This window comes from Nesoenas mayeri, assembly GCF_963082525.1.
Source record: "Nesoenas mayeri genome assembly, chromosome: 8".
NCBI lineage: Eukaryota > Metazoa > Chordata > Aves > Columbiformes > Columbidae > Nesoenas > Nesoenas mayeri.
In genome coordinates, this window is record NC_137554.1 from 30485615 (window position 1) to 30509286 (window position 23672).

General features: G+C 48.6%; 1 protein-coding gene across 1 annotated transcript in view; it reads right to left on the reverse strand.

Moving 5' to 3' along the window:
* Window positions 1-3792: 3792 nt before the first annotated feature.
* LAMC1 (laminin subunit gamma 1) overlaps window positions 3793-23672 on the reverse strand; it is a gene marked incomplete at its 3' end in the record, with an annotated part of 63634 nt that continues 43754 nt past the window's right edge. Inside the window, exons 4-28 of the mRNA XM_080349013.1 lie at window positions 23397-23563; window positions 21533-21721; window positions 19489-19606; window positions 19290-19388; window positions 19049-19185; window positions 18078-18200; window positions 17801-17990; window positions 16843-16955; window positions 15354-15575; window positions 15070-15258; window positions 12924-13169; window positions 12456-12609; window positions 11901-12043; window positions 10788-10966; window positions 10485-10641; window positions 8484-8689; window positions 7976-8055; window positions 7427-7564; window positions 7088-7232; window positions 6386-6535; window positions 5857-5971; window positions 5365-5564; window positions 5000-5158; window positions 4375-4474; window positions 3793-4049 (exon numbers count right to left, since the gene is read on the reverse strand). Of these exons, the coding sequence (XP_080205139.1) occupies window positions 3793-4049; window positions 4375-4474; window positions 5000-5158; window positions 5365-5564; window positions 5857-5971; window positions 6386-6535; window positions 7088-7232; window positions 7427-7564; window positions 7976-8055; window positions 8484-8689; window positions 10485-10641; window positions 10788-10966; window positions 11901-12043; window positions 12456-12609; window positions 12924-13169; window positions 15070-15258; window positions 15354-15575; window positions 16843-16955; window positions 17801-17990; window positions 18078-18200; window positions 19049-19185; window positions 19290-19388; window positions 19489-19606; window positions 21533-21721; window positions 23397-23563 (3976 nt within the window). The remainder of the gene's footprint in view (window positions 4050-4374; window positions 4475-4999; window positions 5159-5364; window positions 5565-5856; window positions 5972-6385; window positions 6536-7087; window positions 7233-7426; window positions 7565-7975; window positions 8056-8483; window positions 8690-10484; window positions 10642-10787; window positions 10967-11900; window positions 12044-12455; window positions 12610-12923; window positions 13170-15069; window positions 15259-15353; window positions 15576-16842; window positions 16956-17800; window positions 17991-18077; window positions 18201-19048; window positions 19186-19289; window positions 19389-19488; window positions 19607-21532; window positions 21722-23396; window positions 23564-23672) is intronic.

Consider the following 23672-nt stretch of genomic DNA (forward strand, 5'->3'; position numbering starts at 1 on the left):
ACAGCATCTCTGATGTTTCTCTGGATAGGGGCGTGATGGACATATGGACATATGGCCCAGCAGCTCATTAGAACGACTAAATAATCAGAATATGGTCCAAGATGTCACAGCTGCAGATGGGGAGTGCAGGACACCCCCAGCCCAATGACAGCTGTACATCCCCTTCACCAGATGCAGTATTATAAAACTCAGCCTAAATCTACAGATACCTATACCTAATACCTTAATTGGGGGTTTTGCCCAGGCTCCACAGGACACTGCGCGACCTAAACATAAAGGGCACAGACTCGCTTGCCGAGTATTTTAGCCCCGAAATGGTGAGAGGCTCCACATGGAGCTACAGACCATACAGTCAGCACCATCCCACCGCCTCAACCTGCTACTTACAGTCCAGCTGTGACATCCGACAGATTTTACCGGCCGGGATTTGCTCAACAGCAACATTGGCCAAAAAAATAAAGAATAAAAGGTGATTTAGGAACAAATGCTTTAGTGGCAATTATAGCTGAAGAACAAAAAAGCTGAAGCTAGGCAAACTGAAATACAAAAAATAATGAAAAGAACTTACCAGTTGAGAAGGGATTAGGCTCTGATGCAAGTTAATGAGACGTGTGTTTTCCTCCGCTGGGAAAAATATAAGAAATCCAGTCTGCAACTGTAAGATGGGTGTAAGAACTGCCCAGGCTGTTACCACAGTAATCCGTTATGACATTAACAACTTGCTTCATTCAGGAATAAAATTTAACCCAGGCTCAGGCAGGCTGGACCCACAGAACACCACAGAGCACCCAGATTTGCGGTGGTTCCCTGTTGAGAAATTTTATCTTCTTTATTTAGGGTTTTTGTCTTTCTGCCCAGCTCCCCCATCCTTTTCCACGTGTTCAGCTGAAAGCAGAAAGGATTTACCCTCATGTCACAAAGAAACACCCCCAGGGCTTTCCAGGAAAACAGTTCAGCCCCAATAGCACCAGCACCAACAACATAATCTTATTTTAAAGCCAGCAAACCAGAGGCATAAAATTTATTGTAGCCATGGCAATGGAGCAGCAGACACAGGGAGAAACCACAGTCACTGCAGCCCACCACAAGCTTCCAAATTACTTTTCCCCTTTTATCCTGCCCTGATCCAGCTCATCTGATTAATTAAGCACGAGGCAAATCGTACAACTGAGACGCATTCCCAACAACATCCTCCCCCCCCCGCCGGAAAAAGCAACACTCAAAAGAATGCTGAGGTATAAGGGGTTACAAATATTCAGACTTTATTATAAATAAGAAATACTGTTTTATACATAAAAACTGCAAGTGTTGCATTTTTGTTCACCGCCCCAGACAGCAAGACCACAGATTAAGGCAAAAAGCTGGAGTGAAGGCACGTCCTGAGGGGGCCACAGTCAGGAATAAGGTGATGACGGGACTGTCACGCGTCGCCCGTGACACCCGGCGCTCCACCAGCAGCTCTCACATCATCACATTATGTAAAGAAATAACTGGACTTATACAATGAATAATGGCTGTAATGCAGTAGTGATTAAGAGATGGCTTATAAAGATTTTTATTTAAAAATAAAATTCTGTTAAAAACAGCTTAAGGAAAAAAAAAAAGAGAAGAAAGCAGGAAACCTTAAGGCCTGAGGTCAGCCAGGGCATGCGCACATCTTCGTGTCTGCTCTTCTCACAGCCTTGGCAGAGGTGACGCGGTTACAACCAGCCATCTGACCAGAGCAGCCGGCCCAGACACCCTCCTTGGCGTCCCGAGCACGGGGAAACTCTCCTCCAGGTACCGGGGAGGTTTTTAGGCAGAGGGAAATCCCAGAATCTCTAAGAGAAGGGGTGCAAGTGTGATGCGGGGTCTGCTGGCAGCACCCCCAGGCCTGAGGGCGCAGCAAGCCGCCTGCCTCGCACGGGGACACTGAGACGTCCCCAAAGCCTCAACGTCGGGTTTGGTGTCCTGACAGCACTCCAACTGCAAAGCCATAGCCCCTGCGCCCCTCCTGGCACAACCCCAGGGACAAGGGACACGACCTGGCTTTGAAGAGGGGCTGGAGAGCACCCGCCCAACGGGCAGAGAGGTTATTGCTGATGCTGAGGATGTAGAGAGGGGAGAAAAGCAAGGAGAAATGCCAAACTCTAAGGGAATAACACGGAGAGAAGCAATATATGGTACATGCACCCCGATGGCTATAGGGGAGAGCACATAGAGGAGGCCAGGCTGCGCCGCTCTGGAAATATGGCTGAGTATATTTACACACACATACACACACACAAGAGACTTCCTCACACTATAAATCATGATAAAAAAAGAAAGAAAAAAAAAAAGAAAGAAAAAAATCACATTCACACACAAAAAATATAAATTTGAAATAATTAATAGCACCAGTGTGTGTCAGATAATAATTTCTTCCCCGCTACGCAAACGTACAAAGTTGCATAGTGTTTAAGGATAGATATATACTGGATCTCGAGGGAGGGGAGGGGGTGCCAGGCTGGAGGCAAGGAGGAAGCCGCAGAGGATGCTCTCGTCTCAGAGGGGGGCTGGAGGGGGGGCGAGGGGCTCCACAGTGCTCCCAGCCAGCACCAGTGAGCAGCTGGGAGGCACTACTGGGGAGGGGGCACGAGTGGTGTGGAACACGGAACTGCCACCCCAGCCCGGCCTGAGGTCCCTCTGCTGCCGTGGCTTTAGGGTAGGCAAAAAGAAACAAGGGCAGGGGTAAACTCCAGCTCTTTCTGCTGGGTTAAAAACAGGCAGAAGATAAGAGCAATGCCAGGAGAGAGAAAAAATGTCCCTGTCCTCCTCCGCGAAGGAGATGGGTAGAAAGAGCTTTTCATTTCCACCTGCTCATCCTCTTCCTCCTCACCCGAAGGCTGTCAGAGCTCTCGGGGTGGCAGCTCTCCTCTTCAGCAAGACATTTCCTCTTTGAACAAGCTAATCTGTCAATCAGACATTCGTAGCCTAAAATAAAATTAAAAAAAAAAAAATAAAAATCCTCTGGCAATTCAATAGCAACAGCTACAGATGGGAACGCAGCTCATTGATTCCAGCCTGGACTACCCAGCTGCTTACAGACCAGACCCAAAACTTCTCCAGACCAGGAGCGGGGCTGGCAAGACCTGCCACTCCAGCAGTAATGCCCCACTGCTCCACCGGCATCCCATCTGCCCACAGAGCTCCTCTCAGAGCGATGCATCATCACAAAAAGCATTTCAGAAAGAGGCTTCGGCTGTTTTTGTCAAAGGCTACCAATGCTGTCGATTGGCCACTAGTTAACGATTAAAAAAATATATATATAAATTCACAGAATTATAAGCTGGGAAGAAGGATGTGAATGAGTGCAGCTATACTGGCCGTTACAGTAACACTTTGGTAGCCATCCCCTTCCTTCATAGGGACAGAAAGCTCCAGGACCGAGGATTTTATAGTCAAGGGGAGAAAAGAGGAGAGAAAGTTGGGTTAGTTTTGCCTTGCTGTATGCAGCTGACATGGTTATTTCTGAACCACAGTATAAAGAGTCCAGAGCATCTCTCATCCTTGCGCTAATCAAAGGAAAACTGTGTCTGAGAAAGGGGCAAAGGCGGAGTGCTCAGGAAGACAATTTATATAAAAAAACCCCTTTCATGCCCAAAGACGGATATTTAATTTGCTTCTCTTAAAAAAAAAAAACAACTTTCAACTTATCCTGATTTGAAAAGAAAACAGTGGAGTCGGGGATCTGCAGAAGGTCACTGTGTGTTAAGGCACTCCATCGCCAAACCAGCGCTCGCCAGGGGAGCACCCCCTGCCCCCAGCGCACCCTTAGGGTTTCTCAATGGACGGGGTGTTAAAACAGCCAGATGGCAAGGTCTTCTTGATGTCCTCCAGGTTGCTAATGTCCCTCAGGATCTCTTCGATGTCCCTGTTGTAGGCCTGTATGGCATCATCTTGCTTTCTGGCTTCTCTCTCGAGGAAAGAGACTTTCTGGTCCAGGTCGCTATCTTTCATCTGGTCTTTGGCGCTGTTCAGGGTGCCCTCAATCTCATTCAGTTTGTTCAAGTCCACAGTCTCCAGTTGCCCTGAAAAGCCAGAAGCAAACAGCGAAATCCATTTAAAAGCCTTCGATACGCTGGTTTTGGGCGGTTACAGAGCTGAGCCCACACCCAGACCTCCATCGGGATACCTCCGCATTACAAACTGTGTTTAAAACAGTAGTGACCAAATGGGTCACACCTTCACTGTCCCCGCAACACTCATCTTGCAGAAAAGTGGTGCCAACCATTGCAAAACCGAAAACCCTCGCTGAAAACACACAGACCGCATTTCTAGAAGCAAGTGGACCCATGTGAAGCGGGCAGCGGGGAAACACCCAAAAGGCATAAGGCACATTAATGACAGCCTTACCTAATTGATCCAGCAGTTCGTTAATGACAGCGAGCAAGCTGTTCACGGAGTTCTTTGCTTTTCTTGCGTTGTCTTCTGCCTCCTGGGCAGCCTGTGAGGCCTGCAGAGTTTAAAATATGAGGGTACAAAAAGAGCTGTAGGGATTACAAAGTCGCTGCCTCTCCTTTGCACAGGTCTGCCCAAGCATTTAGCCACATTTGTGCCTGGCTCCTCTCTCTAGGATAACACCCCTGCACTGAGATCTTTATCACAGTGCCTGCAAAGAACAACCACCTTCAAATAATCATTTTCTGATTATTCCAGGATGGGCAGCACTGACAACTGAGCAGGATTTTGAAGGGAAGGTCAGAACAGAGTCAACAGGGCTACAGTTTGGTTTCAGTTACAAAAAAAGAGAAGCGTTGCACTAAGAACACTCTCAAATTCCAGCAGGGAACCTATGCTAATGCCACCAGAGGAGCTCCTTTGCTCGCCTCCAGTTTTCAATCCCACTTAAAACATGGAAGAGATCGAATGCTGTTTGGACCCAGGGCTGTCTTTGCAACAGGACAGCAGGAGAACAGCTGGCATGGGCAGGACAGCAGGGACAAGGCAGCTTCTTGCCACAGCTGCCAGCATTACTTACCATTCCTGCCATCATCATGTCCTGCTCAGCGTCATCCTGCTTCTGCTTCAGCTCTTTTTCGGCATCCTGTAGTTTCTTCATCATATCGTCCACTTCTCTGGCCAGTCCCGTCACGTCAGCGAATGTCTTATCAGCTTCGGCTTTGGTGTCAGCAGCACCCTACAGCCAGCAAGGGGAATGGGATGGAAAAAGGTCGTGAAGGTATGGGCAGCGATTTCCTATCAGGCCACGATTTGCATTCCCTGGTGGGGAACACAGCAGAAAACACAAAAGGCTCCCCAGGAAATACTGAAACAGAGGAGTTTACGCGGTTACACACCAATATTTCAGGGGGAGTGTTGGCTTCAGAACCGCAAAGGACTCACCTTCTGAACAGAACCAGCAATATTCTCGGCATGATCAGCTTTAGCCTTGGCTTCGCGGGCATCGGCAGCAGCATTGCCAAGCGCCAGTTCTGCCTGGCGCGTCTTATTGATGGCTTCGCCGATGGTCTGGGTGATGGCAGGGATCTTCTTCAGCGCCTCCTCCGCTGCGGTCTTGTTATCATTCACCCGCTTATCGAAGTCTAAGAAAGCAAAACAGATTGTTATCCCTTGCTCCAGAAGAGCCTTAGGATGCTTCTTTGACCAAGCTGCCCAGGCTTTGCCACCTTCACATTAAAGGGACAAAGAGCAAACGGGTTTGGGAGGGTGTGTGGTTGCAGCTCTCCCTATTACACATCTTCTGATGCTAAATGACTTCAACAAAAAGGAGATTCTAGTCACTAAAAACATTTCATTTTTTTTTTCCTTTACCTTACTGGCACTTGGCTTGTCACACAGGAATTGAAGGACTCACAGCAAGTGCTTCCCCTTTACCTTTCAGGTTGCTGAGAATGGTGTTGGCCTCCTGGAGCGTCCCGTTGCCCTTCCGAGCAGCCTCTTCAGCCAGGGCTTTTGCTGCATCCGCTCGAGCCAAGAGCTGGTCTGCAGTCTAAGGAGACACAACACATATCCACACATTCTCACCTCTTGAACAACAATCATCTAGGTGTATGAAACAGCATCACTCCACCCGAAATGCCAACGCCAGACAGAACAGCGTTCAACCCCACGTGGCAATGCTTCCTCTGAAACAAGGTGAATTTAGGTACTTTTGGAATACTGTTCTGAACACAAAGATAACACCGCACCTGGCCAACATCCCCTGTTCTCTCGTAGAGCATCAATGCCATTGCTTTTACTAGCTTTTTGCGTCATCTTTCTGGGACTGTTCTTCAGAGTTCTTGCAAGTAACAAGCAGCACCACAATAAGAGTGAATAAGACCAAATCTTTCATATCTGGCCAATCACTTGTTTTCCTTTTATTTTTTTTTAGGAACAAAAGTCTGCACAGAACAGAACTGACCTGCTGCTCCGTCTTCCCCTTCTCCAAGAGGTTCTTTACTTCTAGCTCCTTTCCTTTCATGTCTTCCCTCAAGTCCTCATAATCTTTCAGCTTCCTGGCAATCAGCTGATCCAACTCTTCTGCTTCCTTCTTGATCTTGTTTGCTTCATTCTGCAGGTGGAAATTGGTAGAAATTGGAGATTCATGAACATTAGAGAATTTCCAAGCAGGTGTGAAAACACAGTTTCTAACCATCGAAGAGGTCGAAGCTACGATGGGCTCCTATCTTTTACAACTACAGTTGTAACTTTGCCTTCAAACCTCTGAATACCACGAGGTTCAGTGCAATGAAGGACAGAGGTTGCAAACAGTTTCAGGTGCAAGAAAATCTACTGCACTACAGCAAGCACAGGAGAGGGAGCAGTTCTGCAGACTTCAGAGCGAGCTGAAATTTCTGCACTTCTCTGTTCAAGCTGAGATGTTCGGCAAACATTTCACAGGGTTTTTTCATCCCTCGGGCACTGGGGGAGGTGGGGTTTACACATGTAAACCTGCACAAAGCTAAAATGCACAAATCTGGATGATGACTAGATGCACAAAACTTCACAGACTGTTCTCGTGCAGAGAAACCTTATCAGAGCAAACGCAAGGTATGTCAACCACCTCACAAACTTCTATAATGCTCGTCCTCATTGATCTTTAGAAAACACTTCCCACACGCACCTCTAGCCCTGCAGAATCCAGGGTGGGCAGACTGGTGAGGTTCGCGTAGATCTGCAGGGCTTTGTTTCCAGCTTCCTCTGCCTCGGCAAGCACCTTGTTGGCCTGTTTCTCCAGGTCTCGAGAAATGTTCCTTGCTTGATGATACCTAAAGAACCCCAGGGATCCAGTTACGCTACAATTTTTTTCTGTAGAACTGAACTTACTAAGAGAGTAGAGAGACTAAGAAACTGAAAGACAACTCCCATAAAACCCAAAGCACACGATGCCACAGGAGGCATCGTAGTTTCAAGCACCGGTCTAAAGCCAGGAAATAAAACCGATTTTCCCTTACTGACTCACTTCTGGTTGAGCTCATCAATGTCCTGTGCAGTTTGGTTTTCTCCAGCCAGGGTCTTCAGCAGCAGCTGATACGCTTCTGTGGAAGTATCGTTTGCTGCCTTGGCTACGCGAACTATCTCATCGGCTTCTTTTTTGTGTCTGGACAAGATGACAGAAGAAAAATAATGATGTTAGAATTATCGGTCAGTGATTTCTAGCCTCAATTCCAGATTTTATTCTCTCTTCCAGGTTTTATTCTGTCTTTCTTTTCCCTCATCCAGATTTGCAAATGGAAGATGCTAAAACATTTGCGGCGGAGGATGCTGTTTGAGACCAACTCCAGTAGTGCCCAGGGACCAGCTGGAAGGCACCTCTATGGTTACACTCATCCTGCATTTGCACGTCTGGCGTTTGCCCTCAGCGATACACAGGTGTGCACCCACAGCACCAGCCTCTTACTCAGCAAAGGGTGTGTGTTTCGTACCAAGCAAATTAAACTTTGCTTCCCCGCTGTTGGGAAGAGCAGGGCCCTGAAGTGGGCTGTGAGGAGCGTGTCTTGCCGCAGCCTACCTTTCAGCCAGCTTACGGGCCTCTTCTGCCAATAGAGTCATGTTGTTCGGGTCCCCGCTTGACTCCGGAGGTGTAATGGACTGGAAAAAGAGAAAGAAAAAAGTAATCTTAAAGCTCTTCTTTCATCTTTTATTCACCTTCGCTTTAAATATTTATTGTCATGATCTAAACACTTAGAGGTGTGTCTAATCTACTTCTGACTTCTCTGTATTTTTTTCTTAAGCCCATGCAGTTTCCACCACTGGTTATCCCTCAAAAACAAAGGCACTGATATTTATTTAGGGGTTTTTACAGTCGATTTCTTTCAGCGGGGGCTACGATTCAATCTCTGACAGACACTGGTGATCTTCCTTTATTTATTTTCCATGATCTTCGGTAGGGGAGAAGATACTTCCATAGCAAGTTTGCTACGAGAGCGATAGAACAAGCAGAGAAACACACCCAGAGGGCAGAGAATGGCAAGACCCTCTCCTCTCCTTGCTGCATGGGACCTGAGCAGCACACTCACCACGTTCTCAGCTGCCAGCTTTGCCTTCTCAAGCAGATTGGAAGCCAAGCTGATCAGGTCCTCTGTGTCCTCTACCCGCACCCGGGCTTGCTCCGCCAGGTTCTCCGTCTCCCGCACCGTGCCCTGGATGTTCCTCAGCCTGTTGAGCTGACTCATGAGGGTGCTGTTGATATCTTTGAGACGATCCATGAGGCCCTGATCTACATCTGAAATGCACGACACAAAAGAGAGGAAGTCGAATTAATTACAGCAGGAGGAAAAGTCGGAGCAGCAGCTTCCCACTGCAGGCAACATGTTGGTAGGTTAATCCTCTATTGAAAGGGGATCAGCAAAGCCATTTCATAAATCGGTCAGCTCGAGATCAAAGTCATCATCAGAATGTGCATCAAATACAAGACATGAAAAGTCATTAACTACTAATAAGACAGTCCTGCTGGGTGTTGGAACCAGCTCCGATGGGGAATTTTGTGTTCGGAATCATGTTTCACCTCTATCATTGACTCAAAAAAAAGACAACAGAGCTGATCCTCAAGAGGCATGAAATATCTGCTTTGCACATTCTCTTTAGTTTAGCTCCTAGGAGGCAAGCAGAGACGGACTAATAGGCTGTGTGTTATCCTCCCAACTTTGGGCAATGGTGGTGACTCCCAAGCCGGACGGCAAGGCCGTAAGTTGGCAGAAGAGAGGACCCAGCGTTGGTTTTCTATTCATGAGGCGCCCAGCTTCCCCAAACTCTTAATCACCAGGTCACTCCCCACAACGCTGTCTTAACAATGGAGCTTTCAGGTACAGACATGTGCCTCGTGACCAGAAGGAATGACTTTTGAAAAGGTGAGAGTATTATTAAGGAATGAAATACAAGCAAAAGCTCACAGGCCTCCAAAATTTAGACTCTTCCTAAATAGATTGCCTCAAACTTGCAGCACATTCTATGTATTGAATGTGAATGTTTGACATGTTTCAAAAACATACTACAAACTACTTATTAAGTAGAAAACCACAAATGAGTGCTACAGGTGTGCACATATTTTTGCAAGGGTAGTTTCTGCATTTAACTTGCAAGAGGTGGAAAGAAAGATGAAAATTAACACTGAAATATCCAATCTACTCCCTCATCTTGCTCCAATCCCACCCTCCTGCGCAGGACTACTATCTAGGCACAGGTACCAAGCAGGCAGCATATAGCTATGCCAGCTAAAACTGAGAAAAGCTTCATACCAGCAGGAATCTTCCCAAGCAAACAAAAGACTTAGACATGCATCAGCTTTTTCCAGCATCACAGAAAGGAGGCATATTTCCAAAGTGGTCTGAAATCACTGAACCAACTCCCAGGGGAAAAATCTTTAACTGCAAAGTCAAGGGTCTTCTTCAAGTTGCTCTTCTTCAAAACACATGCCAGCTTATACACTAAAAAGACCCTCAGGACAAACCACTGTCATGCAGCTTAATGTCCTGCTCACAGGCATCCTATGGTAGAGGTGACAGTACAAAAATCTAACTTTGAAGCAGAGTTTAACAGGAAAAATAGCTCCAGGCCACCACAACACTGCTTTCCAGAACGTTATACACTTCATGGTGAGATAATTAAGCTTGCCGGCAGGATTCTGAAGCCTTCATTCTGATTGTTGAAGTTCTTTATCCCAAGACTCCTGAGCAAATTTATAAGAATAATAAATAAGTATATTGGAAAGTATTTGTTTAAAAAGTAAGTAAAAACCTCCTTTGCATCTGGAGAAGAGGGTAACGCTTGCATCGGTACAGTGCTGGAGGCAGATCTTTACTTCACATGGAGAACAGAGAGTACTGGGAGAAGAGCAGGGATAAAAGCGCAAACACCATTGTTGGGACAGCATTGAGACTGTGCGCGGTGTTATCTGAAACAGCCATCTGTCCTGATGCTCAGCATGGGATTGAAATAAAACGCTCTCCATCCTAAGGGAAAGCGAACATCAAGCAAAGATCACACTGCACATCGGTCCACGACTGATGAGGTCAACTCACCTTTGCTGTTTTGTGCTTCCTGGAGCAGCTCCGTAACATCTCTTTCCGCTTGCTTCAGCCTCTCTTCAAAAGCTTCATCAGTTACAGTTTCTTCTCCCGTACCAAGATTTGCTATAAGATTTTCCAGCTCCTGCAACCTCTCCCGTTGCTCCGCCACCTACGTGAGAGGGACAGAGCACAGCTGCGACACCGGGTGAAGCACCTTCAGCCTCTCAGTTTTCAGCCATGGGTGGAAAAGCTGCTGCACGAGCCAGCACGTGCCGCCGCCTCCGGCAGAACCAACAGCGGCGTTTGCGGCCTTACCTTATCTTTCACTAATCTGTAACAGGCTGGACACTCTTGGCAGCCCGGCCAGGAGCGGTTGTAGAAATAGTTCTCCTCGCACTGGTCGCAGCGGCTGCCCACGAAGCCTTCCTTGCACTCACAGCGGCCGTTCTCCTGGCACTGCAGGGAGCGCGAGCCCTCGGGATCACAGTCGCAGGCTGCGGGGGAGTTAAACCTCAGTCAGACCGAAGGAGAGGCAAAAACACCCCAAAACCCACAGGGTGAGAGCATATCCTAAATACCTTAAATACTCTGCAAGGGCAATGGGACACAAATGCAGGGCTGGAGTCCCAGTCCCCATTGGGGTGGATCTGCACACAGTGGGGCACTATCTAGCTGGACACAACACTCTTGCGTGTGTTCACAGTGTTGCTATTGCCTCTCCCACAAAGGACTATAATTTTCTACCCTATTTCATTGTAACCAACTGCAGTTCATTTTTCCTGCTCTTTACAGGCAGGGATATTGAGGATGAATGTTCGTATCATCCTGTTTTTCAATCGTGTTTACAGGATCCGTTGCTCTTTAAGACAGAATCTAGATTCAGACTGTTTGCACAGCAGCTGTGCAGAAATTCCATGGCAGGAAACAGGACTGTTGCAGGACAAGAGTCGGAGCAAATAAGTTTGGAGGTGACACAAAGCTGGGTGGGAGTGTTGATCTGCCTGAAGGTACAAGACTCTACAGAGGGATCCAGACCAGCTGGATGAGGTTCTTAGGGACTTGGGTTAGTGGTGGATTTGACAGTGTTAGGTTAGCAGTTGGACTCAATGATCTTAGAGGTCTTTTCCAAACAAAATGATTCTATGATTTACACAAAACAGAAGTAGGTAGCTAGTAATCTCTTAATTAATAAAAATAAAAATTATTAATTAAATTACATTAAAATTAATTTAATTTTTAAAAATTGTGATAAGCTACTGTACAAGATATAATCCACTGTACAAGGATCAAGTTTCACCATGCAGGATGTGGACGTAAAAGTGCCAACGTCTGCTGTGATGAAGAGCGAGGTGAGAAAGAACCTCGCAAAGGCAAGGCTGGGGGTGCGATGTCCCTCCCATCCACCTCGCACCAGCCTCTATGACTTACGTTTGCAGCCCTCGGAGCTGAAGCCGAAGTGGTTGACCTCGCATCTGTCGCAACGCTGGCCAGCGACACCGGGCTGGCACTCGCACTGCCCAGTTTGGATGTCGCACTGGCCATTGGTGGAGCCCAGCGCGTGGCAGTTACACCTGGTGAGGGGACAGACGGACATCAGGTGGGGACACAGAGGTACGGCACGGGGGAAGCACCTCTCCAAAGGAGCCCTAGTGAGCACAGCTTAATGCAGGAGGCAACGCGCCAAGACTTTGACCTGTGCAAGGTCACTTGGTGCCTGCACAAAAAAAGGGACAGCACGAGTCCCTGCTACCAAGTCACGCGGCACTTTTCTATTTAAAACCCCAATTTAAAGCTATTTATAAAGCTATTTATAAGTCAGGCTTTTTGCGCAGCCTTCATAGCTGCTCATTGACCATTGCTCTTCCCCACTCATAGCAGCACCGAGGTACACTAGTCACTTGTGACAAAAGTCACCTTCCCGCACAAAGTAAGCACAGACCACCCAAAAGCAAGCTCTTTGCCCCAAGCCAAGGGGACGGTCACCTCTCGCAGCCGCGTCCACTCTGGAGGTTGAAGAAGCCGGGCTCGCAGGCACTGCAGTCCCTCCCGGTGACGTGAGACAGGCACTCGCACTGCCCCGTCACTTGATTGCAACTCGTCTGCTGATTCACAGTGCCGTAGGGATTGCAGCGGCAAGCTGCAAAAATAAAAAAGGGTGGGGAAACATGCAGAAAGTTAGAAGTCGCTTGTGGCGTTGGTATTCTGCTAGCCAGTCCCTAAACGGACCTGGATTCAAAACACGCAGCTTCACACAATGCTTCTGCTTCGATGGCAGTAAGCACTCACAAACACAGGCACTTCAGTAAGGTGCAGCCACCAAATCAGCACAAAGCCACGTGTCACTGCTGATGGGCACAAATGCCAGCCTGACAGTGTGTCTTAAAACACATCGGGGAATGGCAGCTCTTGGGGACAAAGCTGTTTTTAAATGCGATAGGAACCAGCTCTCACCTCGGCACTTGTCGGCAGGGTCGGGGGCCAGGGGGTTCCCGAAGAAGCCGTCTTTGCAGCGGTCGCAGTAGAAGCCGGCAGTGTTGTAGATGCACTTGAGGCACTCGCCCGTCTGGCGGTCGCAGTTTCCCACGGCGTTGGGATCGATGTTGTCGTTGCACTGGCAGAGGCGGCAAGGCCTCACAGCACCGTTTTCACCCAACGGGTCCCCGAAATAGGCATCGTCACACAGCTCACACCTCTTGCCTGGGACGGGACAAACACACGTGCTGCAGCAGAAAGCCCCTCACTGCCATCCCACCCCAACGCCCTTTACAGCCCTTTCTGAGAAACAAACTCTTCAGTTTCCTCCCCCTTCATCCTCTGCTGGGGCCAGAAAGGTGCACAAAACCACACACGAATCCCTCCCCACCTCTAAATTTAAGCTGCTTTTTCCCTGGAACTTTGCCTTATGAATTATTTCAGCTCCTTCTTTCCCTCCTAGCCCTTTAAGCCAAATCTATTTGTTGTAATTTGTTGTTAATTTAGGAGTCCAAGCAGATAAAGTTCTACAGGACATCACTGCTCCAGGAAGCCCCACTGCCAGTGAGATCCGCCAAACCTCCGCAGGCAGCCACCAAAGCATCCACCTCCGCAGTTCCTGACACTTGATGGGGATTCGAGCTCCCCAGCCAGCTACAAGCTCCATTTCTGAGGCAGTTCTTGCACACGCAAACCCTCTACTCCCTCGCCTTTCCCCTCACATCCCAATAAGGTGGCAGGACACAGGAGGAACTCTGGTGCGATCACACAGCTACATGTAAAGATAAACTCATACAGACACCTGCAGGGAACCCGGACCCTTGGACTTCGCTTTGGTTCACAAAGCAGTGGCACCCATGGGAACCGCCATGAGATGCCTCTGTGCTTGGCCAGGGGCTTTTTTAAGCATTTCAAACATTTACAGGTATTCTGGACTTTGGACTCTGCCATGCCAAGCATAAAATCAGTAGGAAAACGTGAAGACTGCCAACCATCCCAAGGCTTCCTTGCTGTTTACAGGCAGAACAAAAGGCTCTGCTTAATGACTCGGGTACGTACTTGGACTTCACGGTTTATCGCTAAGAAAAAAAGATGTGTACTCGTTCACATATTTCTCCTCAAAAATGCTGAGCATAAATTCGGTCTTCTATTTTTTGGGCAGCGTTGGTGAGTCACTGCAGCCCTCCTGCTTTTCCTAGGCAGGGCACTGGCCCTTTCTGGCAAGCTTCCTGCAGCGTCTCTGCCTGCCAAACAGCATTTTCTAATTTTATTTCACTCTGATCCACCTTCCTGGCTCTTTTAAATCTGTGCTATTTTCTGCCCAATGCTGTGCAATTAACAGAGCTCTGTGAGAAGTCAGCACAGCTCACCTGTGTAGCATAGAAACGTTCTGACTACACACAGATTAAGCCTTTGTTTCCCTTCTGTTCTTGAGAGATGGGCACAAAGAACATGGGGAGTCCTGAGCCTCGCACAGGACAGAAAACAGGGCTGAGGATTCATAGAATAATCAAGTCCAACCATAACTTAACTCTAGCACTAACCCATGTCCCTAAGAACCTCATCTAAATGCCTTTTAAACCCATCCACGGATGGTAACTCCACCACTGCCCTGGGCAGCCTGTTCCAATGCCTGACAACCCTTTCTGGGAAGAATTTTTTCCTACTATCCAATCTAAACTTCCCTTGGCGCAACTTAAGGCCATTTGCTATTGTTCTATCACTTGTTATCTGGGAGAAGAGACCAACACGCTCCATGCTCCAAGCTCCTTTCAGGCAGCTCAGAGATCAGAAGGTCTCCCCTCAGCTCCTGTTCTCCAGCTGAACCCCCCAGGTCCCTCAGCTGCTCCTCATCACACTTGTGCTCCAGACCCTTCCCCAGCTTCGTCACCTCCTCAGCACTCTCTCCAGTACTTCAATGTCCTTCTTACGATGAGGGCCCCAAAACTGAACACAGTATTCGAGATGAGGCCTCACCAGTGCCAAAGGGAGAAGCATTTGAACCAGAAGACAGAGCAGCTTTCTGTGCTGCTCACAGCCCCAGAACTGGTGGGAGACACATTTCCACAGGCACGTGGGGTGTAGAAAAAATTAAAAAAAAAAGACTTTTTGTGGAGGAACCCACCTGTAGTGCCAGCCTGGCAGCTGGTGCACACAACCTCCTTGGTGCGGGGCACGACGGCACAGCTCGAGCCGCCGGGGCACGGACAGGGCTGGCAGTCTGACGCCGTGCCCGCTGTCGCGTCTCCGTAATACCCATCGCTGCACTTCTCACAGTGAGACCCCGCCGTGTTATCCCTGCAATTGCACACGCCTGGAAGAGAGGAGCACGTGGTTTTTGCTTCATCATCCAACGTACGAAGAAAACAATGCCTTCCTGCTGCTCCCTGTTCTATCAGCCGCTCTTACCTGTCTCGGGCTCGCAGGTCTCGCTGTGCCCGTTGCAAGCGCAGGGCACGCAGGGGCTGTAGGGCCCCAGGCTTGGCGTCTCTCGCCGGAATCCGGAGGAGCAGCGCTCGCAGAACTGACCCTCGTATCCCGCTGGGCAGGAGCAGCTCTCCACCCAGGCCACAGGCGCGCCGGGCCCAGGGCGAGCACTCGTGATGGTAACGTCATCCAGGTGGCCAGCACCTAGAAAGCACCGAGAGGAGAAACGCTTTTTAAACACAAAGGCTCTCAGTGCTTCACCAAATGCACGTCTGAACAGTGCGAGAGATGGACAGGCAGGTGCTTGCAGCTGGGAAGGTGAATCAAGGAGCAAAATCCTCCAGGAAGACTTAGACATGTGAGAAAAGATGCAATATAGCTCACGCAGAGTAACAGCACAGAGGAGGATGCTGAGAACAGCACGTGAGCAAATACAGTCAGTTAAACTAAGTTAAATTTTGGATGCATGTGGTTTCCATTTCGAAATCAAATACCAAAAACAATTCCTGTCTTTTTAGGGAGGACAGACCATCTCTCCAGTGACTTTAATACCCTGTCTCTAACACAGCGTCTGCAAACCGTGCCTTGGGCAAACTCTTCAGCTATTCCTCCCAAGCCATTCTTTCATCTGGCATCTGAGCGCTGCCCCTCTGCTCCCCGCCCCTTCCCCGGAGCAGAATAGAGCCCAGACACAACACAGCTGGTTTTTAACCCACGGCAGAGTGTTTGTACCACCTCGGCAGCTCCAGAGCACCGAGCAGAGCCCCAGCTCCCACATCTTAGCAGCAGCTACAGCACGCAGGGGACAGCTCGCTCTGCACCTTTCCTCCCCTTCATTTCTCAATCCTGCGTTCTTCTTTCTGAGTCACCTCTATAGAAAACACTTGTGGCTCTTCCCACCTTCCCCAAATGCAAGTTCATCCCTTCGCATCTTTCTGCAAAAATTCTTCTTCACATGTCAATACCCAAGGACCCAGATAGCTTTGCTCCTAATTCATAACCAATTTTTATGAACCCTCATTAAGAAGAGGGTTAAGCACAGGCAGCACTTTCAAGACCTTGTCCTTCCCATCTGTCATGCCAAGGTAAGAGGAGGAGACGGGATGTAGTTATTCCCAGTGTAGCAGAAACTGAGGCCAAATGTTATAAACTCCCTACATCTATCCCACCATGTCCTTCAGGACTCTGTGCTACATATTTCTCCCAATCTGGAAGTCACTGGTTGTGCAACACAACAAAACTCCCATGTTTAGAAGCAAAGAATCAGAAGGTGATGGGTGCTGAACTCCCAAACTCAAAAGCAGCACCTTTTCTTCCCCAACTCCTCTCCAGGAGAAGCTGTTATACTGGAACACCAGGTGAAAAGCAAACAGTGCGGGTTTGCCAAATAACCTGTCATAGCTATTTATGACTGGGTCCAACAATAAAGCAACCCGAGCCCTTAGACGAATGGTTCTGCCCAGCAACTTACTTCTCTCGCTGTACGTCCCGCGGATCTTGATGGAAGTCAAGTTGTGGAGAAGCTTCTGGAAGTCAAATGCCGTAAGAGCAGGCCTCCATGGGTAATCTGTGGCCTCGTGAAGCCTACGGAGAAGAGCCACACACCATCAGCAAAGCTTTCCGATGCTAACAGCTGCGCCCTTTCAGCGCACCCTTTCCAGCAGCGGTATGCTATTGCAACATACTTCACATACACTTACGCAATGCTGCTAGACAGCGAGCTCCAAATTAACCTGATAAGACGGTTCTTCCAAGCTAAAATTAATGCTGTTTGTTTTCTCAAGGGCTAAGAGGGCAGAGGCACCACAAGCTGGGTCCCAGCTGCCCCCACCGTGCCTGGAGAGTCAGCAACGTGCCTTGTGGCCAAGAAGGCAAATGTGTGTGGCCAGGAGGTCGAGGGAGGTTCTCTGCCCCCTCTACTCTGCCCTGGTGAGGCCGCATCTAGAGTTCTGTCCAGTTCTGGGTTCCCAAGTTTAAGAAGGACAAGGAATTACTGGAGAGAGAGTCCACTGGAGGGTTATGAAGATGATGAGGGGTCTGGAGCATCTTTCTTATGAGGAAAGAGCTGGGGCTGTTCAGCCTGGAGAAGGCTGAGATGGGATCTTATCAATGCTGATAAATATCTCAAGGGTGGGTGTCAAGAGGATGGACCAGACTCCTTTCCGTGGTGCCCAGCGACAGGATGAGGGGCAGCGGGCACAGACTGAAACACAGGAGGTTCCATCTAAATAAGAGGAGAAACTTCTTTCCTGTGAGGTGCCTGGAACAGGCTGCGCAGAGAGGTTGTGGAGCCTCCTCCTCTGCAGACATTCAAACCCGCCTGGATGCGATCCTGTGTGATCTGCTCTGGTGAGCATGTGTTAGCAGCTGTGTTGGACTAGAAGATCTCCAGAGGTCCCTTCCAATCCCAACCGCTTTGTGATTCTCACCTGAAGGTGTAGGTTATCACGTTCTCGCTGGGGTAGGGGTTGCCCTGGGCAATGAGCGGCACAGACACCCTCAGCCCAGCCCCTTCCAACACCAGGTCCTCTGCGGAGAGGCGTGTGTCCCGTCTGTCCACACGGAAGGAGAAGGTCAGGTTCTGTCCATAACTCAAAACCTGGTTGCCCAAGAACTTGCCTGAAAGAGGAAGAAATCCTCAGAGTTCGGGGACAGAACAGAAAGGGCACCCACAGCACAGAAAGCCTCAATTCTCAAATGACCTACGTGGTGCAACAAAATACATGGGGAAATAGGTGTCCGAGATAACAGAGATATCCTGAGTCTCTGCACTCCACTGGAGCGAGACTTCAGAGCCATCGCGCTGTTCAGCACGCCACTCATCCTCTCCTGGAAAAAAACAACCAAACAAAAAAAATCAAACATGCAAGAATTAACATCCTTTGAAGACGCAGCTTTGCACACGCTTCCCGTGTCACTCTGCTGCTATACAACTAATTTATAGTCTGTACACCAGCACTAACAGACTTTAGAAAGTAGATGTGCAGAAGAACATCGATAGCAATCATCATCTTTCCAATTTAAGCCCCTAACTCAAGTGCTGACTTGAACAAGTAGCTGTTGTAGGGTTCAAAATCTTGTTTTCTAAAGGACTTAAGCAGGGATGGGAAAACCTGCAGTCCCCTGCAACCTGATGCAAGTTTCAAACTTCATACTCACTGTTCTCCAGAGGAACTTTTTAATTAAAAAGACATTCTTTTCAGACTACACAGCATGAAAACATGCATACCCAGGAAACAGACAGTATAAAAAAAAAAAGATGTCTCCTGAGCTTACAGACTCATCAGAAATACAACTGTGTTTTACTAAGAGTCATGTAAACCCCAAATATAAAGCAATTATAACCCTCTCAATCAGAAACTCCTGATTTGGTTCTAAAATTGAGAAAATGCCCTTGCCAGCACCTCCCTCAAGCTATAAAAGATTCACGTTTACAATTCCTGCTTGCACCTGTATGGTGCATGTTAATTCATTCCTCCCTGGCTGAACAAACGAGCTGCAGACTGGGAAGCTCCCCGTAACTTCAGCAGCAATGCAACACTTCCAAAGAGGGATCCTGGACCTGCCTGCCCAAGGTTTGTGGTCTTGCACAGACAAGAAGGAGCAGGTTTTTTTTTAATCGCTTCTGACTTGAGTCTACAGCCTGATTTGAGATACAAAAGAAGGCTCAACTTTACCAAACTGGAAGTTGGAGGTGATGCTGTAGATACTGTAACCGACGGCACTAGTGCAGACTGAAGAGTGTCCAAAACAGAAGCAGGGAGTACAGCCCCTTGGATTGGAGGAATCCAGATGGAAGAATCCAGGTTTGCATCTGATGAAGCGAAGGAAAGAGAATTAATTTCCCCAATGCTTACCTCAGGCCATCACTCAAATGCTTCTCATTCTTGAAATGAAGCCACAGGAAGAGAACCTCACCTCTCGCAGTGGAAGCCTTCGACATTGTCCTTGCATGTACACCGTCCCGTCTCGACGTTGCACTCGCCGGTGCTGCCGGCCAGATCGCAGGAACACGGCCTGAAGGAGCCAGGAGAGAGGATAACTCATTCAGAGACAGGCAGAGAAAACTTTAAAAAGGCACCTGTTTTTTCTTTCAGAGAGCAGCAGTCCCGTTTACCTGCACCCGGCTTCAGAGAGGGAGTGGAAGCCTGGCTGGCAGCGGTCACACTTCTCGCCCATCACGCCGGGTTTGCAGCTGCACTGGCCGTAGCTGTCGCACTGGGTGCTGAGGGAGCCTGCGGGGACAGAGGGGACAGGCACCTCAAAACCAGCCCGGTCTGCCAGCCCGCAGCTCTTGCAGCTCTACAAAATCAGCAAGAAAATAAAGCAGGGAGCACAGCTTCAAGCTTACCTAGAGACTGCCTCTAGTTCACAGGGATGTTTCCCCTGGCACCTCTAGAGAGATGAATCCTTACCTAGTCTCCCAAACTATATTCAGCTTTAATTATTCCTACCAACCACCCTTTTTATAAATAAATATAATTTTAACTTCCAGTTGTTGTCCTTATTCCTGTTTCATCTTCAGTGTTACCTTTGCATGTAACGTCTTTAATTCCATGCCTGTTTTACCCTGCAATGCACCATTTCTGAGATTTTATTCCCTGAACCCCGTGTGTTCCTTCTAATCACCATCTCCCCCTTTGCCGGGGGATATCCTGACCTCTCCCTTTCACGCTCCAATTTCCTCTCTTGATTCCCAAGTTGGATTTAAGGACTAAACCACCTCCTCGGAGCGAGGCTGCGTGTGTCACTATTAACCCTCTCCAGCAAAACTCTCATTTTCTGGCAGGACATGTTCCTCAGTACTGCTCTGTTCAAGCAGACTTGCACAAAAACCAGCAGGTTTCTTTAATCCGAGGCAGACAAAATGCTCTCTCCCAAGCACCAGCGTAGCTAGCAGCCTAGGAGTTGTCAGCACTGTAAGAGTTAATTACCAGGAAAAAATTATTTTAATATACAGAAATAGTTGCTTCTTTCCACTTCAATCCACACCAGAAGATTATAGCAAAGTGAAGAGTTATACGATGATTTGGCTGGACAGGACAGAAGAGCTCACAGAACCTTTACCATATACAGCCAAAGTTCAAATCCTCTTTGCAGTCCCACTTATGGTTATTTAGGAAAACAACAGTATTTGGAAAAAAATCAGCAACCTAAACCAAACCAGGGGCTTCCAATACGCTCTGGGTGCTGGTGTGCCACGGGATACAAGCTGACGGCTGAGTTATAAAGCCCTTTGAAAACTGTCCTTAAAGACCCCTCTTAAAATAAGGTCCGACACGAGGACCTGGGAAAGCAGACGGAGAGAGAAAGAGGCCTTTCTTGGTCAAAAATTTCACAACTGTTCAACTCTCCGACCAAATTAGAGAGGAGACGTAGCCTGGCAGACCTCTCCCTGGCTGCTTTTAGGGCATGCTGCAAGCAATTACTTATTCCAGCTACTCTATTTTGGAACCTCACATCATATCTTATTATCTGTTACCCTTTTGTCTCCTTGCCCCTTATTTGCTGTGGGTTGGTGTAATTATGGGATCACTCCATACAGGTCAAGTGGTTCCCTTTAGGACAAGAGATTTGTTCTCTTGCCAGAATATTTTTCTTCATTTATTTTTTTTACAGGAGTTTAACTCCATATTTTGAGTTTACTTCGTTTTTCTTTCCACCCCCACCCCCTTTTATGCTTAAGGTTTCACTGGTTTGTATTTATAGTGCTTGGACACTCAGTAGGAGAAACTGATGTGGCTAAAGTTCACTACAATTCCTCAGTGTGGCCAACTTCCAGAAATATCCGCTCACATCATCTTGTTTATTAAGAATTTAAATGAGTTCTTCAGTGCTGGGAGTGTCCAGGGTAACACACGCAGCGGGGACAAAAACATCAAAAATGAAAATATCTATTTCAGAACATATTTGAAGGAGTAAACGCCACAGGGGTGAACCATCTGCACCCGCCACTGTAATCCCAATTCGATCCAAGGACAATTTAAGCTAAAATACAACCTAATAAGCGTTTAGTACGCAGGAAAAAGAAAAAAAAGGAAGGAAGAACAAAAAAACCCCTCTTTTTACCCCATAGTTTGCAATCAGCTGCATAACTGAGAGAAGAGCTGGCTTTTGCGCAGGGAAGTTTGCAAGCAGAACCGTTTGCTGGCACTACTTACCGACGGGGTTGCAGCTGCAGGGCAGGCACTCCTCCTCGCTGCCCAGGCGATAGAAGCTGTCCCTGCAGCGCTCGCAGTGCGCGCCAGCCGTGTTCCCTGAGCAGCCCGAGCAGTGGCCCCCGTGGCCTGTGGAGCGGTACAGCTCGGGGTCGAAGTAGCACTCCTGCGACCTCCCGTTGCAGTCACAAGCTGCAGGGACAAGGGTTCCGTTGGTGAATGGTGTGTCCAGACAGGCGCCCCCATCACAAAACCCACCACGCAAAGCATAGCCAGGTCCTGCGCTTGGGTCACAACAATCCTGTGAACGCTCTGGGCTTGGGGAAGAGCGGCTGGAAAACTCCTCCACAGAAATGAACCTGGGGGTGCTGGTGACAGGGCCTGGACATGAGTCAGCGTGTGCCCAGGTGGCCAAGAGGCCACCAGTATCCTGCCTGGTACCAGCACTGGTGTGGCCAGGAGGCCCAGGGCAGTGACCATCCCTGTGCTGGGACCTGGGGAGGCCAAACTGCCAATCCTGGGGGCAGTTCTAGGTCCCTCACACCAAGAAAGCCCTTGAGGTGCTGGAGCGAGTTGAGAGAAGGGAACGGAGCTGGTGAGGGGCTGGAGCACAAGTGTGATGGGAGCGGCTGAGGGACCTGGGGGGTTCAGCTGGAGAACAGGAGCTGAGGGGAGACCTTCTGACCTCTGAACTGCCTGAGAGGAGCTTGGAGCCAGGGTGGGGTCAGGCTCTGCCCCCCAGGAACAAGCACCAGGACCAGAGGAAACAGCCTCAAGTTGCGCCAGGGGAGGTGGAGGTTGGATCTTGGGAATAATTTCTTCCTCAAAGGGCTGTCGGGCATTGGAACAGGCTGCCCAGGGCAGTAGTGGAGTCACCATCCCTGGAGGGTTGAACAGATGGAGATGAGGTTCTCAGGAACATAGGGCAGTGCCAGGGGTGGGTTATGGTTGGACTCAATGACCCTGAGGGGTCTTTTCCAACCAAAACGGGGGAAGCAAGGCTGTAAAGATGAAACAAGCTCCTCCAGACCACTCTCACCTACATCCAGAAGAAAACCAGCATTTTCTACCCCACTCATTTCCACACTGGCCTGCCACTTGCAGCCAAAACACCACCCTCCTACACAGCAACACCGATCACAGTCACGCAAACAAGTATGAGAAGATAATGGCAAGGGCTGACTCCCTGCTGCAAGGAGAGTTTCTCCCCCGGATGTGGACAGATTTGTAATCCCAGGAGCAGGAGATCTGGTTTGTACCATTTGACCAGACCGCTAGGATTGATCAACACACACAGAGGTCAGACAGGAAGAACACTTTTCTGTCTAAAAAGCTTCCCTATAAAGTAAACTACCAGGAGCTGTGGTCTGCAACACAAAACCAAGCAAAATAAACTGGCGTTCGGTCACAGAGATCCGCGTTTGTGGCCCAGAACTCTTGCAACAGTGTCCAAATTGGACAAAATAGTCCACAAGTAACTGTTAAAACTAATAACTCAAATACAACAGGAAGTCAGCAGATGCTAAATGAGGAGTGTTTTAAAAGGCAATTATGCTCCAGCATACTAAATACATTTTTTTTCCCCAATGGGTCCTATAAAGCACAAGCCTGTACATTTTGGCAGCACACCTCTTTCCTAAAGGTGACTCCCATCCTTCTCCAGAATGGAGATGCTCCTTTCTAGGGATCTACCAGAAAGCTCTTATAGGATGGGACTGGAATGACCATCAGTCCCACAAAAACTCTGCTGAAAAACACCAGAACTGTGCTTAACCCTGGCTGACTGCAAGTGAGACAACTTCAAACCATGCAGGGCCAGCTTCTGGATGCCAACAAAGCTGTTCCTGTCGAGCGTGGCTGTACGTACGCAAGCACTCATTGGCACTCTCTGCCGTCGCTCTCCTCCACGGACGGTCGTTGAAGAAAGGGAGACACTTTTCACAGTCGACCCCAAAGGTGTTGTGTTTGCAGTTGCAGACCAGCTTCCCAAGGTTGTTCTTCACACACTCACTGGCGTGGCCGTTACATTTGCATCTGGTTAACAAGAGACAAGGAACGGGTATTGAAATTCCAAGGATCTAGGTCACTCGCAGAGCGATCCCAAAAGCAAAACCCAGGTGTGAAAATATGAGATGAGACAAAT